Genomic DNA, 26756 nt, shown 5'->3' with positions numbered 1-26756 from the left:
TTGCCTCCTCAGGCCGATCTGTTTGTTGGTTCCTATATGGATGGTAATAAAATACCTTGTTGGGTGGGGCCAAAAATTGTATTACACTCTTAGAGCACATCTGTGAATACGGACCTCCTGAACAAATGACCATAGTTCACTAGGCTTCTGTGCTGTCAGAGGCTGCTTCCCAAATCCCAACTTTGAACCTAGCTCTTCCATATGGACACAAGGGGGTCAATGAAAAATAGTGTCCGAGGGGCCCCCAAGCATGAGAAGGTCTGGCAAAAAGTGACAGGTTTTATCCAGGCTGCTGAAGAGAAATGTACTGAGACTGGAAAGACTAAGGAGGTGGATGCCTTCGGAACGTGTCTGTGGATCAAAATACACCCTAACAGATTCTTGAGAGAGCCCCTGGCGGCCATGTTAACCTTGGCATTGTTATCATGAAAAGGTTATGCTCATTTCTGGCACCTAACATCAGACACATTGACAGCAACGGGGTTGATGGAAGAGGAAAGAATCTGTTTTGCAGTAAAAAAAAAAAGATTTTTTTAAAAAAAGCAGTTCTCAGATTTCTCAGGCCATTTGAAATCACGCCAGAGAAATACTTGATTTCAGCATTCTTAAGCTCTCTGCAATGATGCTGCAAGTGGTGTCCCCCACGTGTGATGATGTATTTCGGGGCCAGAGTTTTCTCAAGACGTTCCAAGCCTGCAGGCTCCTGATCCTTTTTCAAATTACAAAGATGATAGTATCCCAGGGAGGGTTGTGATTAGTCTAAACTCTTCACAGCTGTGAGAGATGAATGCACAAATTCCAATAAAGATTCTGCATGTTCTGGACTGAGTTTACCTACATGACATCGAGGCCTAACTGAGGGACCACTTAAAAGAACCGGAGCTGCCTCAGTGCTATTCTGTTTCTGCCACAGCATCAGCTGCTGGGGGGCTGGCAATTGTTCTGGAAGGATGCCTCCTCTCACACCACCATCACTGCCCAGCAGTGGATGTTCATTTTAGAAGGTCTGGGATGCGTGGGAGGAAAGCAGGGCTGGGAAAATTGAACCCAAGTACATGGGAATTTAAAGAGGCCTTGCAATTCATTATGTGAATAGCCAGGAGGATTATAAAACACCTTGTAACTGAAAAGGTTGGCCTGGAGCTGTGCGGGACAACAGAACCAGCCGTATCACCACCCCTAACTCAGTTAGAATGGTGCTAGCAAGAAGGCAGGCTCGGAGCTTTCTGCAGTTACTTGGAAAAGCCAACAGGGCTTTATTTTCTTATTCTGGACACTTTTTCCTAAAATACTTCCTTAGAATACAAAGTAACATAATAATACACAGCATGCTCCTTTTACCATGTTTAATAATTGTCTCATCTGAAAACACTTGGCTATTCTCCTTTATGAAACAACTGACACTAGGCATGCTTTCCAAAACTGTGAAAGACTTAGGGGGACAAGGAATTTACTACACTGTGTACACATATTCGCAACTATAGAGATAATAAATAAGATTCCTCACCTTGGAAAACAAAAAGAAAATACCAAAGAAATCTATAATAGTATTTTTTTAAAATCTTCTGTGATCTGCAGGAATGTATACCCAGTCATCATGTACATATGTGATATGTGACATTTCTCCTTGTAGACACTGAACTTGTTTTCTCTCTCTAAGGCAAACCAGAAAGACAACACCACTAATGTCAAGAGGCCCAATGAAGAGTTGAATGAGCTGTAAGCAAAATTCTCAAAGCACCAACCCCTGGATGATCTATCTATACATGGTATTTTATTAAAATGAGGATGGGAGTGGAAGAAGGAAACAGCTCCAATATTTTCTTATAATCATACAAACAAAACACACAACTACAAGCATTTCCGCTTTTAACTTTTCAGTCCTTCATGCAAATCCTCTACATGCGAATAGATTCTCTCAACTACTAGCCATATCACCTCAGATTTCACCATTTCTAGAGAAAAATCAAATTATTAATTTAAGCCTGTTAAACTGGATGGTAACTATGCATTACTCCCCCTGGAACCCATGTTGCAAGGGCAACTTCAATATCAAATGGCTTATTCCTGTCTTTCTGCTGGAGGTCAATTCAAAGTACAATCACCCAGCAAGGCAACTTGGAGGGGAAAAATAGTATCTTTTAAAAATTGAGTAGGAAATCAGACAGTATGTCAGCATTCATATGGGTAAAACGAAGCTGCAGGCTAAAACAGAACAGCCCTACGGATTAAGAGGAGTGTTGCCTTCCTGAGAATATTCAAGGTTGGTCTAATAGTAACATTAGCGGTTGCTGGTAGATGCTTGACAACCAGCTCATATGGAGAAAAAACCATGTTTTGTAGCATTTACAATGTCCCTGGTGTAAATACACCCAGGAAGGCTGACTTCAAACTACCCAGTGACATCCCTGAATGGGAAGTTAAGAAGAGATTCACAGTAACAACCCATTCTATAGTATTTCAGACACAATAGATTATAACTAATCTCAACTGCATAAATTATAATAAAATGTGGGGAAATCACTAGACTACGGTGAATTTTGAGTATTACTTTTGTTTTTAATGTCATTAGTTTAATTGTAAGTTTATATAATTTAGTCTTAATTAATGGTTGCATTTAACAATTGGCTTCCAAAATGCATAAAAATGTAAAGTTGGGCTCTAGTGAGCAGGTATCATTGATTCCAGCACACCACTGCACTTTGCTCTTCAGGGACATTAAAGACATTTTGAACACGCAACAAACCAAATAAACGAAGCTACTAAATCACTTGGATCAAACTATTTTCAGGGTTTCCAGGGCGGCCAACCTCGTCACTACCCCACTTTAGAAATACTCAAAGTTCAGGTTACACGGTTTGTAGTATTTACAGGAATATCATTAAATAACAACACCTTGCATTTGTATCACACATTACACTTTTCAAAGTAGGGCTTTAGAGCACGATGGGACAGTCTGATCCTGCCTAGTCAATTTAAATCGGCGGGTAATAATAGCATTTTAGTGCCTTGTCCATGAAAAGAGAGTCCTGGGAGCTGTTTGTCCAAGAAAGAGGCGAAGGGATGGAACGGAGAGCCAGGCAAGGAAGCCTAGAGCTGGCCAGACACCCCTACGTTCCAGATTCCCTCCTGGAAATGGCTCCATTACTGAGAAAGCAAGTGTGCGGTAGTACCAGGCTTTCCTTCCTCCCTCCTGTTTTCTGACTCTAACTAGAAATCTGACTAGAACTGTTTTTCCTGATAGAAAAGAAAAGGATTGGCTTGGACGGTATATGCTCAGAGAGTATCTGGAATAGCTAAAATTATTAGTCGTAACATTCAAATATGCTCTTAACTGACCGAACAGCTTTATAATGTTTTTCTCCTCCTCAAAACATACCTGTTACACCGTAGACACTTGTGTGAAGAGTCTACATAGATCTCACTGCCAAAATTAACAACAGCAGTAGTCGTGGCCGAGTGGTTAAGGCGATGGACTAGAAATCCATTGGGGTCTCCCCGCGCAGGTTCGAATCCTGCCGACTACGGAAAGGTTAGCTTTTTGCAGCCGATACTTGCTTTCCTTTTGGAGAGCTCTCCCCAGCTTTTCCCGCAAATTATTTAAAGAATTTATGAACGCTTGGAATACAACGGGGACCCCAAGGGGGCCGTAAAAGGAGCGAACGAGGGAGCTACGGTGTCGTGTGATTGTGGTTACAACCTGGGCCCAGGAGGGGGAGATGGGACAAAACACGCCAATCTGCAACAAAAAAAAACAAAGCGTCGCGAGGTCACGCAGAAAGAGACAGCTCCGACCTCTGGCCCCAGGGGTAGCCCAGCGCCACCAGAAGTCGCGGACCCACGGCGTCCTTTTGCTCGAGCGCGTTAACCCCAGAGGCTCGCGGACGCCTGGGCCGTCTTGGGACGGCGAACGCATGCGCGGGCGCGGGCGCGGGCACGCTCGGCGGGTCCTCGCGTTGCCCCTGGAAACCAACCGGCGCTGCCGCGACGGGAACGGGGGAAAGACGTAACGTTTCAAGATGGCGAAGGACTTGGACGAGCTCTTGGATGAGGTCGAGTCCAAATTTTGCAGACCCGACCCACCGACACTGGGCATAGTGCAGCGGCCCAGAGGCTGCGGCGGCGGCATCCTCAGCAACGACCGGAACCGAGCCGAGGCGAAAGAGAATCTCAGGTTAACAGGCGGGAAGGGTGAGCTGTCCTGGTAAAGCCTGCTCCACGCCCTGAAGCCGCCCTCTGCCCACGATCTCCAGCTTCTGTCCCTAGTCGGGCCCAGATCCTCAGCTCCCCACCCCCGGGATAGCACACACTTCAACTCCCTGTCCAGGAGGATTTGAGCATCTCTTACCAAGGCCCAATTCGGCAACCCGGGCAAGCCCCAGTGAGCTAGCCCCGCCCGTGAGAGACCTCACCCAGTCTCTTTCACCCAGACGGAGCCCCGGGGGACCTAATGGAGCTGGGGAGAGAGAGGTGCAGCTTAGGGGCCCTCCCCTGAGCCCCGAGAGGGCCTCTCTGACCAGCTCTGTCAGCCTGAGCGGTTCTCATCCCAGCCCCCCCACCCGCGTGAGGTGTTCGTTCCCAAAGAGAACCTCAGCCTATCGCCTCTGACCCAATTCCCAAGCAGAATAATCCTTGGGCCGGTTGTTGGAGAAAACGATTCCGTTCTCTTCTGTGTCATTAGCTTTTTTTTTTTTTTAACTCAGAGAATTGAATAAGATTACATTTATGATAAATGGTTAATTATTGTGAACACTGTATTAATCCAACCACCTACCTTCTCCCCGTGACCTCCAGTTAAGGTCCCAGGGAATCTCGCATCCAAATTGAAATTTGAGGAGATTTCTTAAATATTCTGGTTTTTGATCCAAAAAACTACCTTTCAAATTTGTTAATCTCTTTGATTCCGTATAATCATAAAAGGACTTCCTTTTTCCTCTCATTTTCTCCTCAATCCCAAAAGGTCAAAATTGTTGCATCAGAATGCATATTGTCCTTCAAAGTGATGACTTGGGAGCCTCTGCAGTAACTCTGTTGGAAATGTTTGTGGAATTACACAAAGGCAGCTTTGGAACAACCCAAGAAAGTCATTCTTGTCAATTTATGCCTGCATCTGTGGTTTGGTTTTGTTTGGTCTTGGTGTTCGTGGGCATGATTTCCCAGAAGTATTTACCAACAACATTGGTACCCAGTTTATCAGACTTAACCGCTAATGGCATTTGTTTATAAAAATTAACCCTTGGAAGATAAAAACATTGAGAAGATTCTGAAGTTCAGAAATGGAAGTTCTAAAAATTAGTTGAGTACTGGGCAGCATTCTAAAAATCAAGTGTAGAGCCAACTAAAATGACTACTTTGAAGGGGCTAATGCTTTCTTGACTGAATGTTTATGCAAATATCACTCTCATTAATTTGTATGTTATTGTCTGGTATGCTGGAGGTCCTTATGTACTCATTCCCAGTACATCCACCATCCCCATCCCACAAGCAGTGTTACTTTGCAATTTCTTTTGTTTTTTTTATTCATTCCTTTTGGGATGGAGAGAATTTATCTAAGAGCCTTCCAAAGCCTGTTCATCTTAGGAAAACTAGTGTGCAGAGGGATAGGATGTCTTGGAGCAGGCTCCTCAAAATGGAAACGGCTGCTAAGGTGGATCCTTTTCAAGAACAGGTCCTTTTATGCCTCTCTCCATAGCCACTTATTGCACTACTGAAATCCATCCATAATGTTTCTAGCATCTCACCTCACCTTACTACATCAGATTTTTCAGTAATACATTTATAAAAGCGGTAGCAAGCCAGTACTGTTGTTATTCATGTGTTAAAACTTTTCATTTGGTAATGTAGTTGTAAATTATGCAAAAAAAACAGCAGCAAGGGCCCTAAACCTAATACCCAAATACAATCCCTACATGGTATATAATGTCAAATATAAAAATTTTATCATGAGCCAAAATTGATATTTAAAAATTAGGAATCGATTTATATTATGAATTTATTAACAGGAGACTACCTACCAACTGTAAAGCAATGCAGCTGTTATCTCTTTCCCTTATAAGAGTTAAAATACTGAAGTCTATTAAATGATAGGTCTGCAAATAATAAAATAAATGACCATGCAACATCTGGATACCAGGAACGACTGCTAATGTAAGAGATCAAAACATATACAAGTTGTTGAAGTGTTCAAAATGATAAAGAGAAGTACATGATTAGTTTAAAAAAAAAATGCTGTGAGTTGAACTGCATAGGACTAAAGTGGTTCAGGATGATACAGATGGGAATATTTACAGATAATATCATAATCTCCTATATAATAGTTGTAATAATAGCCAACATTTATTGAGTCCTTTCTATATGCTAAGTGCTCTGTATGTGTTATTTCATTTACTCTCCCCAACCCTATGACGTGAATCATATTATCCCCCTTTCACTGACCAAACTAAGACTTAGTAAAAGAGTTACTTGCCCAAGGTCATATTTCCAAGTCTACCAGGATATTGTAGATCTAGATTTAAGCTTTTATATATACCTTTCACATTTAATTGTAGGTTTCAACTGTTTAATTTTTTTTATTTAGAGTATACCTTTTATTTTTGACAAAAACTATATTTTTAATCAAGATTACAATAAAAGAAGTGAAGTTGAGGGGGAAACCAATAAATGTTTATTAACCTTTGATTAAGGTTACTGTATTATAAGGACACCTGGCTGGCTTAGTTGGAAAAGCATGTGACTCTTGATCTCGAGGTCATGAGTTTGAGCCCCACGTTTGGTGTAGAGATTACTAAAAAAATAAACTTTAAAAAAAGATTACTGTATTATAGCATCAAAAGATTAAAAGAGGGACTCCTGGGTGGCTCAGTCGTTAAGCGTCTGCCTTCGGCTCAGGTCATGATCCCAGGGTCCTGGGATCGAGCCCCGCATCGGGCTCCCTGCTCTGCGGGAAGCCTGCTTCTCCCTCTCCCACTCCCCCTGCTTGTGTTCCCTCTCTCGCTGTGTCTCTCTCTGTCAAAAAATAAATAAAATCTTTAATAAAAATAAATAAATAAAAAATAAGTCTTATGCATACTTGTAAGTCAAGAGAACAAGCCAGTACTGGGTGGAAGACTTTAAGGATAAAAGTTAGGGAGGGAGCAACTGAAGAGGCAAGCCTGGAGGTAGATGGAATCAGACATTCGGTATTAAGCAGCACTATCTGGTTTTTCTTACATTGGGTTAATTACTCCAAGCAGTAACAAAGAAGGAGTATAATCCTCAAGAATTTTCAGAGTAAATACATTTCTAAAGTTAGAATCTGACTAAAAAACTTGTCTTCTAAAACAAATATTTTAATGGTCTAATGAAGTTATAAAGTTGATGTGAAGCATCTGTAACATATAAACTCTAAAAAGAGTTCATCTTGTTTAGTGTTAGGTGTCCGGACTGCCCTAGATTGAATTCCAAGCATCTCCTCCCACTAGTTGTATGACTTTGGGCGAGTTTCTGAATCTCTCAGTCCCTGCTTCTTCACCTATATTGTAAGTATTCAGTAAATGTTAGCTATTAAATAGAGGTTTTGCGGAGTAACGGTTTGTATCAATAATTCTGTGATGGCTTTCCCTGCACAAAATAGAAAGGTAGTTGAGATACTCTGTCAGGTGAATATTGCTCTTTTTTTTTTTTATATTGATCATTTGATTATATAACCTCCAGCTCCTGTAGTAAAAAGGTACAATTATTTGACTTACAGTGGAACTCTTAGGGAAAAAATTAGAAAAAACTCATTAAAATTATCTTTGTTTATAATTCTCAGGTTCTACTTAAAATGGTACATATTTTGTGTTCTTTAAATAAGTCCATAATTTATAAAGTGCATGCCCAGCTTTCTCTTGAATATAACGTATAGCTTTAAATGTCTTTTTTTTTAAAGATTTTATTTATTTGACACAGAGAGAGAGACAGCTAGAGGGGGAATACAAGTAGGGGGAGCAGGAGAGGGAGAGGCAGGCTCCTGGCTGAGCAGGGGGCCCAATGTGGGGCTCGATCCCAGGACCCTGGGATCGTGACCTGAGCTGAAGGCAGACGCTTAACCACTGAGCCACCCAGGTGCCCCCTTAAATGTCTTATTTTAAGTGTGAAATAGTAACGTATGTATGTGAATTTGTACCTGATAAACTACATCTTTGTCTCAACAGTCTTCAACTATGTCCATAGAGGGAAAATAATTAACACCACAATTATCTTTGTTATCAACTGTAATAATAGACTATTTAAGCAAAATTCTTCTGATACTGACTTTATCTGTACTTAAGCTTCAGTTTTGTTTTCAGATCAGCAGAAACATTTGAGAAAGAAGATGATCTTGACAGTCTTATTAATGAAATATTTGAAGAACCCAACTTTGACAAAAAAACCTTTGTAAGTTAAGTATTATAAGTGTGCAGTAATTCTTTTCATTATTTCAAAACAAGTTTAAAATAGTCTGAAAATGTATAGAATACACAAGTATCTAGTCCCTTGAATTCTGAAAAATACAATTGTTTTAAGGGAATTATTCCACTTAGAGTTGTAGAAGAAATAAAATATTAAAAACTCTCATGTATTTTGCTGTTCGTTTCTTAGCAAGAATGAAAAATTAGAAAAGCTGTTAGAGCAGAAGTCAGCTCACAGATGAAGTTGGTTATTTTATTTGTATATTCTAAGAACACTTTTCTAAAAGACCAAAAACAGCTTTTATTATAGGAATGTGCTTGATATCTCAGATGCAATGCCATTGCTGTTACCCATGAACCAGTGAGTAAATTGTTAGTATTTTAATGTTTAAATGCTTTTGTATCTATCAACTTTATAAAAAGCTCATAAAACAGTGTAACAGCCAACTATATATTTACCACCCATAGTGAACATATCTTAATGTTTTGTCATATTTGCTTCTCTGGATTTTTCTTTTAAAGAAATAGAAATTATAGATATAGTTTAAGAACTCTCCAAATCCTACTCTACTGCCTTCATTCCCAGAGGTAACCTGTCCTTTCCATCCATACTTTTATTTCTTAATTATACTTGTATAATCATAAACCATTTTAACTGACAATAGTCCATTATGTGACTTACCACAGTTTATTTATCCACTTCCCTGGTAATAGACATTTAGATTGTACCCAGTTGTTGCTTTTTTTTTTTTTTTTTAGATTTTATTTATTTATTTGACAGCACAACAGGGAGAGTGGCAGGCAGAGGGAGAGGGAGAAGCAGGCTCCCCACAGAGCAAGGGAGGCCCGATGTGGGACTCAATCCCAGGACCCCCGGGATCATGACCTGAGCAAAAGGCAGTCGCTTAACCAACTGAGCCACCTAGATGCCCCCCAGTTGTTGCTTTTAAAACAGTGTTTCATCGGATATTTTCACATGTGTTCTTTTACCTACATACAGGAGTTTCTCTAGGATGTGCAAACCTAGGGGAGGAATTGCTAGGTCATTAAGTGTGCTTTATCTTCCACTTTTCTACCCATTGCCAAAATGTTTTCCAGAGTGACTATATCATTTCTATTCTTCTCACCAGCAGTAGATGAAAATCTGTATACTTTAATTTTTACCAGTGTGGTGGGTGTAAAATATATTTGTGAGATTTAAGAAGAGACCAAATGGAAGTCTATATTACAGAGACCACAAAGAAGAAAAAAAAAATCTAAGAATAAATATAATACCAAAGAGGTTTTTTTTTAAAGGGGGAAGATTAAAGCTAGATAGACTAAAAATCACTAGGCGGTGATGGTGGTAAGGATATGCATATGAGCCACTTTTATTTTTGTCAGCCAGACTAAAAATCAAATGACTGATACAGAGCTTAAGGTCTTTATTTCTCTAAATTTAACATTTTCAGTTCATAAGCAGGTGGTAAATTAATAAGCTGATGGCCTAGTTGATTAACACATCAACATAGTAATAATGGTGTTGAATACTCTGCAAACAAGAATGCATCATAAATGCTAAATAGCAATGCTAATTTAATTAATAGAGAAGACTACATGATGTTCTTGTTATTCATGGATCATCTGAACAATTCATTATTAAGTACTACAGGATGTGTATCTATATATGAGGCCCTGTCTCTTTAGTTCAAGACATTTCAGAAGGAGAAGGAAATATTTCTCTGCTTTAGCTTTAAAATACACTAATTTGAAATAAGAATAACTCCTACAATCATGAAGAGGTAAACGTCTATGTACTTCTGTATGCTCCCTTTTTTTAGTTACTATATCCATTCTCCAGACTGCAAGGGAAAAAACAACCTGAATAAATTTCTGGAGAAGAGCAGGTCTGTTTCAAACATGGACTGGGTGAGGAAAAGAGGTGTCTGTGAAGAGGTGTGCATGCCCACCTTGTCCAGACCAGATTATGCTCTTGAGAGTACTGCTTCCTCCCCCATCACTCACGCATTCATTCTGTTGAGTTTCTGAACTGCTCTCAGACCCACACAAGAAAGCCCAAGAATGACAACAAATGCCACAGTGTGCCAGCTTCAAGCCATAAGTGGATGGTACATGAAATACTTTTCTCAAAAAAAAGATGCACATTATTTTTTCAGACCTGCACCAAAAATTTTTCCAGTTCTGTTTAACATCAAATAAGAAAGTTAAGAGAAATTGTAAAATGAAGTATTTTTGCCTCCATTAAATTTCCTCACCTACAAGGTAAGATGAAGGCATGTCTCTGCATAGTTTATATTGCCTTTTCTCCAACTTCCTTTCCTTGACGGTGGTCCTAGTATGTGGTTGGTTTATGCTGTTTGGTACCATACACCAGTTAACACTTAATAAATGCTTACTAATGATGATGATGTTATGTAACCATATAGGAACTACTGTATAGTTTTGACTAGGTAGGTCTACAATTTCCTTGAATGTCTATCGGTTGATACCATTTTATTTGATCAAAATTAATATTCCTGAAGTTACCCAGCAGTTTGGTTAGTTTATTTTTAGTTCAGGTGGGTACCATTCACAGCCTTTAAAAATGAGTCTGAGGTTTTTTTCCTCAATTGAATTTTTCCAGGTTGAAGTTTTAAATAGCAGATCCTTCATATTAAATCACTGAACTTGGTATTAACTGAAGAGTTATAAAGTGACTCCAAATCTTAGCATGCTAATAATGGCAGTATATCAATTTCCTAGACTAAAAGTTAGCCGAGTAATTTACTAATTCCTCAGGGAGGTCTACTTCCCTTTTGCCTTTAAAAGGTTTTGATCATTGTTTTTATTTCAGAAACCTTAAAATGATACAGAATTTTTATTTAAGTCATTTAAAAAATATTCTTGTTATAAAATAAAGAATATTAGTTTTTATGTTAGAATTCTCTAAGTTACCCTTGGCCTTTTATTGTTTTGTTTTGTTTTTTAACAGAAATTAAAATCTAAATCTTCAGGTAACACATCTGTCAGAGCTTCCATTCAAGGCCTTGGTAAAAGGTAAGTTGAGATGGCTTTAGTGAATTACACACACTAGTGAGCAAACACCATGAGCAAAGCCTTACAGATTTTGTTACCATTTAAACAACAGTGACATTGAACAACAAAGCACTGGTTGGCTTTCAGGAGAAAGACCAATAGCAGTATCTTCAGTGTTCTTATGGTCTGTGACCCCTTGGTGTAAAAGAACTTGAATGGAAGATTATTGCTATTGTAAATAATTTTCTGCCATATGAAAAAAAAATAAGTGTGAACAGTTTCTCAAAATTAATGTTCTGTTATACTCTTCAGTCTTTATTTTGTCCCTTACATTGTTTGGCAAACACATTTTTTGGTGACTCATTTTAACTCCTTGAGTGTTCCTGAATGTATAGGTTATATCCAATAATGCAGGGATCCTGGAATAAACGCCTCTTCTTTGAAATAATTGGCCTGCTCAGGAAAATATACAATTTGATTACAAGAATATAGAGTCAGTGAGGCCAAATTAACTTCTCATATTTTTCTGTTGTAATTTTTTCCTTCCATCTATCGAACCTGTCTAGTTGCAGCCCAGTGTACCTCGGTGGAAGCACTGCTCCGTGCGGAATCGGAACACGTACTTCACAGAGGTAGGATATCAGAAGTAGATTTTCTTGAGGCGCCTGGCCAGCTCAATTAGTTAAGTGTCCAACTTGATTTTCGGCTCAGGTCATGATCTCAGGGTTGTGAGATCTGAGCCCCATGGCAGGCTCCGCTCTCAGCAGGGGTCCTGCTTGGGATTCTCTCTCTCTCTCTCTCTCTTCCTCTCCCTCTGCCCCTCCCCCTGCTTGTGCGTGTGCGCATACACACTCTCTCTTTCTCTCTCAGATAAATAAATCTTTAAAAAAAAAAGAAATAGATTATCTTTCTTATTAGGTTTTTCACAGTTGATAACCCTGTTGTTAAAATGTAGTTCTTGGCATCCATCTATGTCAAAATCAGACGTGTGTTTTATTAGCCAGTCTAAGAACACTGTACTGAAATGTTTGTTATTCTGGGCAATAGCTTTTGAAAGCTGTGATATTGGGTATATGGTATATACCCATTGTGTTGATGCCCATTTCTAAGCCCCACTTGAAATGCTTGGGTCACTCCAGTGCCAGCCTGCTTTCCACAGGACACCAAGAGAGTGAGCTTCTGCCTTGCCATTTTTGCCTTCTGGGCAGTAGAAGCCAGTGGAGAAGACAGGCGAAGCAATGTGGCCATGCGGACGCGTGATGCATTACCCACCATCTCAGCCAGCATGAGAAAGCTGGGTCTTCAGTACTCAGAAAGTTCTCAAGCATAGTCGCTTGATTTTACGTATTTAAAATGCAGAAATCCTCCTTTCTTTGTCGCTTCCCCATCCCATACACCCACTATCTAACTCCTCACCCCTTTCAGGGCAGTCTTGTGGTCACGATACCACCTACTCCATACTGCTAGCATATTCCATTATCATTGTCATAATGTAGGGAAACAGATTGGTTTTAAGCATATCTTTCTGTTGTCCTGATACTGTTGATTCTATTTTTGCAGAGGCCTGTTTGCCTAGATTATTATATTTTGTCTAGTTATTTCTAAAACACTTTTTTATTTTCTGTTAATTTTTTAAGAAAGAGAAGAATGAGATACATGATTGCATGTTAACCATGTTTTAGGAGGAATAACGGTTATATTGAATAATAGAAGTAGGATCTGAAAAGACATTGTTGGGGGTTGTGGTGGTGCTGGCCTAGATCCTAGGAAACCTAGGAAGAAAGACTATGGGACCAAAGGAAACTTGAGAGTCTGGGGAAGCCTGTATCGGAAACAGCAGGCAGCAGACAGGCTAACAGAAGCCCACTGGGGTGCTGCCTGCTGTAAGGGCTGTAAGTAACAATTGACAGCACTTGAATCATTGTGTGTTGAGGGCTAGCTATACAAAGAATCAAAGACACAAACTGGCCCTTAGAGAAGAGTATAGTCAGGTTGCTGTCAATCCTGACTTACCGGGTGGAGTCACTGGGACTTGTCTCCGTGTTCCCAGACCATACCCCCTCCAGTCCCAGGTTCTTTCCAATCACCTAGGAACTGCAGCAGCTTCCCTGTTACCATCCACTTCCTCTCTCGCTTCACTCACATACAGCATGAAGGATAATATCCCTAACTTATTCTTCTGAGCACATCTCCCCTGTTCAGAGGGAAAATGAGAGTTGCTGTTTGTCTTACATTAACTCTAGGGTTATTTGCTTTACCAAATTGTGTTCTTTCTCTTCTTGGTCCCTTCACCTCCAGTGAGAACCCAGGTCAGATAGTCCACTTCCAACTAGAACATTTGTTATCCCCTGCTTTCCACTTACATCTTTCTGCTTCTGAGTATTTTTACATTTATTCCCTGTCTGGAATGACCCTCCTCTCTAATGTGTGTCCTCACTGTCTTATCTGCTTATCTACAAATTTATTTTGTCATTCTATTTGAGCTTCTTTTTTCTTTTCTTTTTATAATATTCATTGAATGCCCAGCATGTCCTAGGCCCTGCGCTAAATACTAGATACCAAAAATAAATAAATGAATAAATAAAACCCTAGCCAGGAGAGGAAGTGGTAAAGAGGTGAATGATGACACCCTAGAGCATGAAGAGAAAGAGTTCTGATGGCAGAATGCCCAAGTTCAGATCTTTCATTGTGCCCCTTATGAGGAGATGTGAAACCTTTAGAGAAGGTATGTGTCTTCTGAAACTGGTTTCCTCACCCGTAAAAACTGAACACACTCCACGGAGATACTGGGAGGATTAAATGGAATAATACATTATAGTATGCCTGTGGTGCAAAAGACAGTGAAGATAGTTTGAGTAATAGTTTGCAGTTATTCGTTTGTCTTTTCTCATCTGTCAGTCCTGCCTTCTCACTGTGTTCTCTTTCGGTGCCCGGAATCCTATATTCTCCTACTACTTTTCCATTTTATCTCAGGAAATATGTATCAGTGTTTACTTACACGGGTCTTCTAATTTTTAAAATGGTCTCAGGGCGCCTGGGTAGCGCAGTCAGGTAAGCATCTGACTCTTGATTTCTGCTTAGGTCATGATCTCAGGGTCGTGAGATCGAGCCCTGCATTGGGCTCCATGCTGGGCCAAGGAGCCTGCTTAAGATCTCTCCCTCTCCCTCTGCTCCCCCGCCACGTGCGCTCACTCTCTCTCAGTCTCTCTCTCAAAAAATAAAAATAATAAATAAATAAAAATGGTCTCTAAGACGATCCATTCTGGTTTACTTTCAAAGAGTAAATATTTCATGAGGATTTTCTTTTATATAGTATTTTTTACATGTACTTTGATTTGGTTCTAGCACAGAAGAATCTTGCTCCAGATGGAATTTAAGTGGACAGAAGAATGGCCTATTCTTGTTTTTTTATTATTTTTTTTTAAGATTTTATTTATTCATCAGAGACAGAGAGAGAGGCAGAGGGAGAGGCAGGCTCCTGGCTGAGCAGGGAGCCCGATGCGGGACTCGATCCCAGGACCCTGGGATCATGACCTGAGCCGAAGGCAGACACTTAACCATCTGAGCCACCCAGGCACCCAAAAATGACTTATTTTTATAGCGTGAGGGTCCTTTCACACAATATTGATCCATGAGCATGCCAGTATCCATCAAACTCCTTCCTACTTTCTGCACAGCTACAAGATGAAAAAAACACATACTGTTTGCATATATATGCATAGGTAACTGTGTATATTCACAGGTCTTTTCTTCCACCCCATTACAAAGATACCCTTATGGACCAACCTCTTCCTAACACAGATCTGCACCCACAGAAAGATAAGCCTATACTTGTTCACGTGCACGTAAAACATTTTATGTGTGAAGTACTTTATACTGTCCAGAGCACTTTTTTATATATGCTTATTGGTTTAGCTCCACAGGAAAAAAAAAAGATGCAAATAGAGCAAGACTTTTTTTTTTTAAGATTTTATTTATTTATTTGGGGGCGCCTGGGTGGCTCAGTTGGTTAAGTGACTGCCTTCGGCTCAGGTCATGATCCTGGAGTCCTGGGATCGAGTCCCGCATCGGGCTCCCTGATCGACGAGGAGCCTGCTTCTCCCTCTAACCCTCCCCCCTCTCATGTACTCTCTCTCTCTCTCATTCTCACTCTCTCAAATAAATAAATAAATCTTTAAAAAAAAAAAGATTTTATTTATTTATTTGATAGAGAGAGAGAGACAGTGAGAGAGGGAATACAAGCAGGGGGAGTGGGAGAGGGAGAAGCAGGCCTCCCACTGAGGAGGGAGCCCGATGTGGGGCTTGATCCCAGGACTCTGGGATCATGACCTGAGCCGAAGGCAGAGGCTTAATGACTGAGCCACCCAGGTGCCCCTTGGAGCAAGACTTTTTAACCCCATTTGATAAATGAGGAAATTGAGACACTGGTGTTAAATTCACTGAACACATATTAATTAACCACCTGCTTGCTAGGTCCTACATAATACATAATGTGAAGGGAAAGTGCAGGGTACGATAAGCATAGATAATTAGCACCCCAGCTAATATGAAGGGCTAGAGAATGCTTTCCCAACCAAATAACATTTAATCAGATTACAGTATGAAAAATGAGTTAGCAAAGAGAGGAGACCATTAGAGCCAGAGGGCACACAGTGTTAGATGATCCCTGAGCTGGAGTAGCAGAGGGCAGCCAGATGAGCTGCAACATAGTGAGTGGGGGAAAGAATGGCTCTTGATGGGCCTGGAGAGGTAGTCGAGGCACATTTGGTTTGGGGTCCTGTAGTCCTCTGGAGGATTTTAGGAAAAGTGTGTCATATGCAGTGGAAGCCTTTAATTGTTTTGGGGGGCGTGTTTTGGTTTTTGTTTTTGGCAGATGGGGTGACAATCGTATTTGTGTTTCTAAAGAAAGTCATTTTGGCTGCTGAATGGAAAATGGTTTGGAAGTTGGAGGGGCAAGACAGGAGAGGACACAGGGAGAACAGTCAGCAGGTAGTAGTTACAGTGCTCCAGGAAAGAGACGGGGATGGTAGCTGTGACCTGAGTAGTGACAGTAGCTGTAGGGAAAAGGTGTCATATTTGTGCCATTTAGAATCTAGAATTGACAGAACTCAGTGTTTAAATGGCTATGGGAAGTAAAAGAGAATGTTCTCAAGAATGACTTCCAAGTAATGTGCCTTGCCAAGATCACAGAAGTTACTATAAACCAAGGACTCAAATATGTAACTTGTTCCTGGTCCATTATCCTTTCTAGTATACCGATTTACAGAAGGCCATGTAACGTATGCAAGAGGGAAGAAACTTAGCTGTTTTTGCTATTGTGGCTACTGTTACTTTCCAACTGTCCAAACAGCAAGGCTTCCTAGGCCACTGTGTAGATCTGACAGGATTTAACTGAGAACCAGAGTCTGGGCAGAAGACTCTATTGGGCTGTATTTTGGGCATTCCCATCAGGAACACCTTAAAAATAGTAAAAAGTTGTTATGTATTAGCTGGACAAAAGGACAGAGCTGTTGGTGACACCTTTATATTTGTATTCCTCCACATTTTGGAAGAGGAATCCTGACAATTTATCTTTCATTAGAATCATGCCCTTTTTTAGACATCCTCTTATATGTTTATAGTTATGGAAGAGAAATATATTTAAGCCCTGAAAATAAGCACTAATTTACATGCCCAGGGCGTAAAGGAAACTGAGTCTATTCTGCCTGTTTTCCATGTGTTTTATTTGTTTGATTTCTAGATAAAGCTCTGGTTTGGGAGTACTGCTGAATGATTTTAGAGTGTAAAGATTTGAGTCTTTTACCCAGTTGGTGGAAAGGAGAAAGAGTAGTAGCAGGAAGCATGGTGGCATTAATAAGGTATAGATAAAATCAAGGCATTATTTTCAAGCCAAATCGAATTTTACTCTGCTATTTTTTAAACTACTTGTAAGACTGGATTATTCCATAGACTGCTACTAATTATGATCCAATAGAGTGAATCGTAGCAGCAGAATGATTTCTTAGCTGCAAGTTAGTTTTATTTTTCTCACAGGGCAGTGTTTGTAGAAAAATGTGGTAGTGTGAATAGATTTGAATAAACTACTAAATTTTAAATTAAATTAAAAAGCTGTATTTAACATTACGGTTGAGATTTTACACATACACAACGTCAGGAAATTCTAAATTATAGTTCCCACAACAGCAATAATTTAGCCAAATTGCACATATGTATTAAGGCATTAAAGTTAACACTCTGTGCAATCATGTAATAAACTACATATGCATAAGAAAGCAAGTTATGGCAGCTTTGGGAACCATCATTTTGCATTTCCTGACTTGTACATTCAAAATCCAATTTCAAATGTGTACAAATGTAATTGTGTTGAATTGCCATATGTACAAATACAACTCTATAAATTGCTAACAGTTTGAAAGAAAATATGGAATTGTTTATGAAACTGGTATAGATTTTGAGTGCTTAGTTATTTTTATGATTAATAATAATTTTTAAAATAAACATTTATTTTCAAAGAAATTTTCAGGCCAAAAAATATTTGCAATTTTGAAGTTACCATATCTGAATTTTAGAGGGAAATAAGTGGAAAACCATCTAATGATGGGGCTTTTAAATTATTTTTTATTGCAGAAGTATTGAATGCTTATTTTAAAAATAAAACAATTTAAAAATGTATAAAGAAAAAGATAATAATCTTCTCTCTCCTCCATTCCCACTACCCCTGAGGCAGCCAGTGTTAACTGTATAGTATATAACCTTCCACATTTTTCCCCATGTTCTTACAAACTTACAAACACCTATACAGGAAATTTTTTTGGTTGTTTTTAACAAAAGTAGGCTCCTGCTATATATGTTAACTGTGTACCTTGCTTTGGACATCCCTCTAGGTCAGTAGATAAATCTAATTCTCTTTATTGGCTACCTAATATTCCATATGTATTGCATATTATTCAGTCTTTTCCCTTTATAATAGGTATCCAAGTGGTATCCTGGTTTTTGCCACCTTAGCAATTTTGCAGTGCAGTAAAAATTCTTGAGATAAATGGCTTATAGACTGATGTGTTTGGGTTTTTTTAAGATTTTATTTATTTATTCATGAGAGACACAGAGAGAGACAGACAGACAGAGGGAGAAGCAGGCTCCCAAGGAGCAGGGAGCCCAATGCAGCACTCGATCCCAGGACCCTGGATCATGACCCGAGCCGAAGGCAGACGCTTAACGACTGAGCCACCCAGGCGCCCCAGTATCTTAAAATCTCTTATTGGGGCGGCTGGGTGGCTCAGTTAAGCATCTGACTCTTCGTTTCAGCTCAGGTCATGATTTCATGGTTCGTGAAATTGAGCGCCACATCAGGCTGTGCGCTCAGTGGGAGTCTGCTTGAAGGTTTTCTGCCCCTACTACCCCTACATGTGCGCGTGCACAGGTGCACAACTCCCTCTGAAATAAATCTTTAAAAAAAAGTCCCTTCTTCCTTTTAATTTTTAGATAGTCAAGTGTGTATCTATATTGATTCTAGTTTTTAAATACTTCAGACAATGGAAGAAGTTTCTTCTTTTTAAAGTAAATCACATTATATAAATCAAATTGTTTGCAACAGCAGTTCATAAGTATTTCCATATATTGTTATTTTACTCCTAAATTTACTATGTAGCATATGAGTTTTGAGAATTGCGTTGCATTTCATTTCCTCACATATTCAGTAAGGACCTATTACGTGCTAAGTGTCATTCCAGTACTTCTACCCCTTTCTCCTGTATCATCAGTGTTTTGCTTTTCACTGCAGCTTTGCCATCAACATAAAAATATGCTTTTTTTCCCTCCCTTCTTAAATATAATCTTCTCTTAACCCCTGTTCTTAACGACCTCTCACTCCACTTAAAGAATCTGCTCAGATGTATGTACCTTCTCAGTGAGGCCTGTGCAGACTACTCTACCTAATGAATTACAATCCACTCTTTCCCGATACTCCCAAAAATTGGAAGCACTTTTCACCTTCTTTTTTTTTAAGATTTTATTTATTTATTTGAGAGAGAGAGAGTGAGCACAAGGAGGGGGAGCAGCAGGCCAAGGGAGAGGAAGAAGCAGGCTCCCCGCTGAGCAGGGAGCCCCATGTGGGACTCGATCCCAGGATCCTGGGATCATGACCTGAGCCGAAGGCAGACGCTTAACCAACTGAGCCACCCAGGCGCCCCACTTTTCACCTTTTTTTTTTTTTTTAAGATTTTATTTATTTATTTGACAGAGAGAGACACAGTGAGAGAGGGAACACAAGCAGGGGGAGTAGGAGAGGGAGAAGCAGGCCTCCCGCTGAGCAGGGAGCCCAATGTGGGGCTCGATCCCAGGACCCTGGGATCATGACCTGAGCCGAAGGCAGACGCTTAACGCCTGAGCCACCCAGGCACCCCACACTTTTCACCTTCTAACAAACTATATAACTTAGTTATTATGAGGATTATTTCTTCTCTCATTAGAGTATAAGCTCCATGAGGACAGAAACTCACGAGCACATAGTATGCTTTCAGGAAATATCTTTTAAGTGAGTGAATGAATGCATTAATGCCATATATTGGGGAAGCAGAAGCAAATAAGATATTGTCCCAGTATTTAAGTAGCTTATGCGGAAACAGTTTGATTTCCATATGATGTGGCAAATTCTGTGATAGAGGCACCCCTCAAATTTTCAATAGGAAGTGAAGCAACTTAAAGAAGTTATCTTAAGTGAACATCTCCCTCAGACCCAATTTGAAAACCATTGAACTAAAAGATCTGCACATCCCTTTGTTTTATATCTATATGATATGCATGTGTGCATATGTGTATATATACATATCAGTGTGTAAAATCTTAGTAAAATAGGAAGCTTTATGCAAAAATTTAACCTGAAAGTTTGTGCAGAAATTTAACCTGAAAATTTTTACCTAAAGGTATATAATCCTTTCTTTTTTTTTTTTTTTAAAGATTTTATTTATTTGACAGAGAGAGAGAGAGCACAAGTAGGCAGAGCAGCAGGCAGAGGGAGAGGAAGAAGCAGGCTCCCCACTGAGCAGGGAGTCTGATGAGGGGCTCGATCCCAGGACCCTGGGATCATGACCTGACCCGAAGGCAGATGCCCAACGACTGAGCCACCCAGGCGCCCTGATATATAATCCTTTCATACAAAAATTTTTAATCACATTAATCCTTACTTTTCTGTCGTTTATTCAGTAATCTGTAATATGTGGTGTATCCTATGAATAAATCACCAGATTTCCATATTTAAACATACCAGTAATCTTTAATGTACTGTTGTTTTTCTCTGAACAGAGCATGTGATCATCTGCGTTGTATAGCATGTGATTTCTGGGTAGTAAGCTACGACGACTATATGTGGGACAAATCATGCGATTATCTGTTTTTCAGGTATGTTTCCAAAGAACTTCACCCTGTGAAAAAACGTACCAAGCAATAACTTTATATTTCTTATTTTGCTATAACGTCTCTTGGTGGACTTGGCAAGATCATGTGGCCTCCACCTCTTGCATATTTCTGTCATCTCCTCTTCATCTGTCTGCTGTCAGCCTGTGAGGATATGTGACTTCCAGACAGGAGTATAGTAATAGCCTTCTCACTGATTTTTCTGCCTACAGTCACTTCTTTCAGACCACCCTTTCCTTGCTGAGAATTAACGCATAACTCTGTGTGTGCCATGCTCTTGCCCAAAACTCTTCTGCATGTGGAGTCGTGTCCAAGTTCCTTAGTGAGGATTCAACACCCTTCACCATCCGGCCCCCATCTGTCTGTCACCCAGCATGTCCTTCTGCAGTTTACTTTTTTTTTTAATGTTATGTTAGTCACCATACATTACATCATTAGTTCTTGATGTAGTGTTCCATGATTCATTGTTTGCGTATAACACCCAGTGCTCCATGCAGTACGTGCCCTCTTTAATACCCATCACCAGGCTAACCCATCCCCCCACCCCCTCCCCTCTAGAACCCTCAGTTTGTTTCTCACAGTCCGTAGTCTCTCATGGTTCGTCTCTCCCTCCGATTCCCCCCCTTCATTCATCTTCACAAGATTATAGCTGCATCCGAGTACTCAGTACTGCCGCCATTCCCTGTGATAATGCAGGCTCTTCCCTTCCTGGTGCAGCCTTCCCACCATCCCACCCTTTATTTACCTAAACCTGACCTGTCCCTAAGGGTACAGTTCATTGCACATCCTTCATGATTCCCTCACCACTCCGTCAACTTGGAAGTAAATCCATCTTTTCCTATGTGTCCACAGCACTTCGTACCTATTCTAGCACTCCCTGGAATAGAAGATTGAAAATCTTCGGTTGGTATACGTCTGCCTCCCTCCTTGGGGTCAGGATAGTGTCTGACTCATGTTTCTGCAGTTTATACGTTCTTATACACTTAAGCCATAACTAATGTTTTTAAGATATTGTAAGTTATAAAAATGTATCTGAATTATACATCACGTGAGGCACCTGGGTGGCTCAGTTGGTTAAGCATCTGACCCTTGATTTCAGCTCAGATCTTGATCTCAGGGTCCTAAGTTCAAGCCCCACGTTGGGCTCTGTGCTGGGCGTGGAGCCTGCTTAACTAACTAACTAACTAACTAACTAACTAACTAAATAAATAAATAAATAAATAAATAAATAAAATTAGGCTGTGAATTGTACATTACATTTTCAAATAAAAATTAAGCGCTAAAGGGGCGCCTGGGTGGCTCAGTCGTTAAGCGTCTGCCTTCGGCTCAGGTCATGATCCCAGGGTCCTGGGATCGAGCCCCGCATCGGGCTCCCTGCTCCGCGGGAAGCCTGCTTCTCCCTCTGCCTCTCCCCCTGCTTGTGTTCCCTCTCTCGCTGTGACTCTCTGTCAAATAAATAAATAAAATCTTTAAAAAAAAAAAAAAAATTAAGCGCTAAAAATTAATGAAGTGCATACATCATGCATTTTTATCCCCCACCCCAAACCTGGGCCTAAACAAGAATTATATTTTCTGACACAAGTAATCAGAATATATTCTATCTCTCTCTAATAGATAAAGAAAAAGGTGAGAGTCTTTCTTCCACACCTCTTCTGGCAGCCATTCTCCTGTAAATCCATAGGAGTCTCCTTTACTTGAATTGTTTTTTAAACTCTTCCACATCAAACCACTGTGAAAATCTTATGAAAACTTTGAATCCTCTCTACACATACACAAAAATTCAAATACACAAATTCATAGAAAAATTACAATTTGAGAGGTTTCACATTTCCCAACCCAAATGAAGCCTAGTGCAGTCCCAAAATCCCTGATCAGGTTAGCCCACTTTTAATCCCAGAGTTGGAAAAGTTAACTTTTAATTTCAGGTCTGTTTTGCCATTTCTGACTTTTCTCAGTCCTCTGCTCTGATTAATGTAATGAGTGGTCAGTAACCCCCTATGTCACCAATATGAACCATCAATTTTTAGAAAACTAGTATAGTTTTTATAGAATGCATGTAATGTCAATGCTGTAGTGAGCTCTCTGTGACTGGGTTGAAGGAGGTAAAATAGTGATGTATTCAGGGGAAAGCTAGGAAATGGAAGATTTTCACATCTGATAGCATGGCTGTGTGAATTAGGATGTGAGCTGCTGAAAGTACAGGAGTGGGGAGAAGATGAAACACTTGCGGAGGGTGGGGAGTAATAGCCGAAGGAAAGTACAAGTAGGTGGTCACCAAAGAAGGCAAGTCAAAAGACTTGCAGGGTGCCATTGATTGCCTGGCAGAACATGGGGAGCCATTTATTTTTAGTGGTATCAGTCTGCACATTGGCTTGTTTTATTGTCCTTATCTTATAAATGAGGGAAATGTGTATCCTAGCTTTGACAAGTTCTAGAATTTTCAAAAACAGGTATAAGCTATACTTGATCATCCTGGCGTAGCAGCTAAATAAGATGCTTTTATTTTCCTACTAAATCATTTTGTTTATGGAAAATTATTTTTCTAAGCTTTTAAGATATGTGCTTCCTAAAAACAATTCGAAATGCATTAATTAGTTTCCTGGCTATTCATGATTCCTACTCATAAAATCTCTAAGGATTCAGTCAAGTATCAAATGTTAAATTTGTCACAATATATTGCAGATTGAATAAAGAACATTTAGTATTCATTTTGTGGAGTTTTTTTCTTTCTGATAAAGCTTAGATGATCCATCTCTTCCCCCTAGTTTACTGAAATCAAACAGTTGGCCTGGAAAATCTAGGTTTTGTTAGGCTCAAACCTAAACTATGCCTTATTTTGTACAATACAGTACTGAGTGTGGTGCCCGTTGGCCACCAGAGGGCACTTTGTAGCCTGCCTTCTGTTGCAGTGACAGCACTTTGTGTCTCTTTTTTTAATATTCATACGGTATTTCATCATATTACTTTGTATTTTTTCATCATTTCATTTTGAATTTTTCACTTTTTTTCCTGTCACAGAATAGTTACATAAATTCAGTACATGGATTATCATGAAAATCATAATTGATTTTCAGTTCATTAAACTTAAATTAACTTCTCTAGTCTTTTTTTATAGTAGCATCAAGTCAGATGGTTATCATTTTTTATGATGTCCTGCCCATTGATTTAATTATTTTAACATTATTGACATTTAACGCAGGATAGACGTTTATTCTGTTGCTAATAGTATATCTTGCCGATAAGTATATCATTGAACAAATGAAAGATACAATATTAGTTCAACAAATGGAAATAACAGGCACTTTTTCTCTAATGAAAAATGCTATAGTTAACCCATCAGAAGCCTATTTATGCCTCTTATACGCCCTCCATTGGCCATATTGCGGGCTTTTAGAATATGGTGTAGGTGAGTATCTGAGGTAGGAAATGTACCACCATACCTCTCACTCTCCTCATATCGTGTCATCTCTGACAGGACAAATCAGTAATTCTTCATTCAGCCTTTTAGTTCATTGTGTTCTATTACGACAGCTTTAATAAACAGGCCTAGAGGATTGCCATTCAAAAGCACTGGATACCAAGGAAATACCATCAGAAAGAACACAGAAGCCTATCTTCTGTTGTTTGGGTGAGAAGACCAAGGTTGTTTAGTGTTCAGATGTTGTAAAGATAGGAAAATAAAGCAATGAGAACTTTTTTTTTTAAGTCATTCAGCTCTGAGCAAAGCCACTGTGCTAAAATCTTCATTTTTTATTGACAGGAACAACATGCCAGAGTTCCACAAGTTAAGAACAAAGTTGGTAAAGAAGAAAGGAACACGGGCATATGCCTGCCAATGTAGCTGGAGAACTATTGAAGATCTGACTGACCTTCAGACCGATCATCAGCTTCGTTGGGTTTGTGGTAAACATTAAGGATGCAGACTTTTCGTATTCAGACAAATGTATACAATGAGAGCAGTCTCCAGTAATTATCAACATATTTAGAAAGAGGTACGAAGCAGTATCATGCCCTTTGGAAAAAGACAGGAAATTTCATTTAATGACTATATAGTATAGATTTTCAAAGACCTAATGGACTTGAGAAGATAATGTGCTTTAACATTTTGGAATTATCTCTTTTTGATGTATGGGCATTTCACTTAGTAAGTAAGGTAGCAAGTTATCCTAATTCTTTGCTAGCCTATCTCCTGTTAAATGGAAGTTTTATTATGGAGTTTCATACAAATATATAGCCATTCATTAGCAACTGCAGTATTAGTCACTGCTAATACACTTAGCTAAATATTCCTTATTTACAACATTTAAAGGGGATAAAGCCAGCCAGTGCAGAGAGGTCACTGAGGGGTGTATATAGCATCTCCTCTGGTCAGATCTGTTGTTGCCAAAGATCAGAATTTAGACATGGCAGAAACCATGTGATCAGTGGCTAACTGAAGGATTTGGGGGAGCACAGGTTTATTGTAAATGAAAACACTGCCTATATTGACCTTACCTCAGTAACTCCAAATGATATTATGCACAATAATGATAAGTATATATTCTAGTTTTAGCTTATTTCTTCTCCTTATGTTCATTTAGATATCAAAAGTTAGTTTGCTAGTTTAGTAAATATTCATTTATATATAAAAAAATGCGTTGGTGTACCTATAATCATAAGGAAAATCCTAATATAGATAGATCATTATTGGATTTTTTCCAAGTAGTTCTGTAGCCTTCAGTGCCTAAAATCCCATCAAGTGAACAGTAAGTAAAATACTTTCTCAGGCAGCCTGTTGATTTTCTGGTAGGATCAGGTTGACATGTTGATTGTTAGATGAGTGCATGAGAAAAGAAATAAAGCATAGTGGAACCAACAGGTAATCTGAGGTAGGACAGTGCACCTCCTTGACATCTCTGAGGCTGGAGGAACCCTACAATAGCAGCACATTCAGGAAATCAGTTATCTCAAAATTATCAGTTCCCAGCACCATGGAAAAATTCTGGGGGCTTTCCAATCTGCCATAAGCTCTTTATTGCATGTGTCTAAGATATAGTTCAAATGTATGACACAAGGCATGCTGAAAGGGAGTAATTGAAGTGAAGTTGTGATTGCTTAGTCTTATGCTGAATCCATTCCAGTCACACCACTCAAGTAAGAAGAAAGACCGGCCATTAAAATCCTTTTCCTAGGTGTGACACATTTGCTTACCTGTAAAACTGACTCTAGTAAGTCTAGCATTGCAACAAAACCCATAGTGAACTCACAGTGGCAGATGCTTACATTTTTGTATTGACAATGTTTACAGATTTTATCTTTGAATAAAGATTTTTTACTCCCTAAAATTTTATCTCTGTGTAATTGTATGAGAAACAAGGGGATTTGATTGAGAAACCACTAGTCACAATGGTGATGTTTTCTCTTTATTCAAATGAGCAAATCTACTAAATCATTAATTTGAAAATATGTTTTTCTCTTTTATTATTTCATTACTATCCTATATCTTGGATACATTGCTCATGTTTGGCATTCCATAATTCCCCAGTGTCAGAAATGTACATATGAGTTCACATTTTTGTTAGCAATTTATTTTATAAGCTTTTTAATATTGTATAATTTTTAATCTAAAATGTAGAAAGAATATTATGTTTATATACAAATGGATAAATTATTACCAGTGGAAATTTAAGCCACAATGCAACTATTTTAGTAACAATGCAGAATAAAATCATAGTTTGATGAACTATAATTTTAAAATGTAAAGTCTATAAAACTTTCAAGATGTTTTGCCTATTTGTTTTTAATATTTATAATAATTTTCTACTTTAGCAATTATCTATTTTTTGTCAAGCCAGGTAGCTACTTTCTTTGAACTGTATTATACTCTCAGACCCTTATCCTGCCTAGAAATGAATAAATAATAAATAGCTTTATTCTGTA

The 26756-nt window shown here is 39.2% G+C and overlaps 1 protein-coding gene and 1 non-coding gene across 4 annotated transcripts; both read left to right on the top strand.

The window, feature by feature from the left end:
* The first annotated feature begins 3445 nt into the window (after positions 1 to 3445).
* On the top strand, positions 3446 to 3527 carry TRNAS-AGA (transfer RNA serine (anticodon AGA)). The gene has a single exon. It is a non-coding gene; the product is annotated as a tRNA-Ser (tRNA).
* Positions 3528 to 3825: 298 nt separating this feature from the next.
* Positions 3826 to 26756, top strand: CFAP418 (cilia and flagella associated protein 418). 3 transcript variants are annotated; one of them, XM_081816279.1, is made up of 7 exons: positions 4009 to 4174; positions 7408 to 7517; positions 8310 to 8397; positions 11383 to 11447; positions 11993 to 12058; positions 20727 to 20822; positions 24598 to 26756. In XM_081816279.1, exons 2-7 carry the CDS (start codon positions 7465 to 7467, stop codon positions 24749 to 24751), a joined length of 522 nt encoding a protein of 173 aa, XP_081672405.1. In that variant the 5' UTR covers positions 4009 to 4174; positions 7408 to 7464; the 3' UTR covers positions 24752 to 26756. The 3 variants fall into 3 exon arrangements, with proteins under 3 accessions (XP_081672404.1, XP_081672403.1, XP_081672405.1); XM_081816277.1 differs by lacking the exon at positions 7408 to 7517 and having other exon boundaries at positions 3841 to 4174; XM_081816278.1 differs by lacking the exons at positions 7408 to 7517; positions 20727 to 20822 and having other exon boundaries at positions 3826 to 4174.

The sequence above is a fragment of the Leptonychotes weddellii genome, chromosome 4 (genome assembly GCF_054177405.1).
Source record: "Leptonychotes weddellii isolate Sample4059 chromosome 4, ASM5417740v2, whole genome shotgun sequence".
Classification (NCBI taxonomy): domain Eukaryota; kingdom Metazoa; phylum Chordata; class Mammalia; order Carnivora; family Phocidae; genus Leptonychotes; species Leptonychotes weddellii.
Note: the sequence above shows the minus strand (reverse complement) of the source record. Positions and strands in the feature narration are given on the sequence as shown.

Coding starts and splice junctions, on each gene's coding strand:
- CFAP418 (XM_081816277.1), top strand. CDS start 4,020: ATGGCGAAGGACTTGGACGAGCTCTTGGATGAGGTCGAGTCCAAATTT. Junction 11,448..11,992: donor ATTCAAGGCCTTGGTAAAAG/GTAAGTTGAGAT, acceptor GAACCTGTCTAG/TTGCAGCCCAGTGTACCTCG. Junction 20,823..24,597: donor TGCGATTATCTGTTTTTCAG/GTATGTTTCCAA, acceptor TTTTATTGACAG/GAACAACATGCCAGAGTTCC.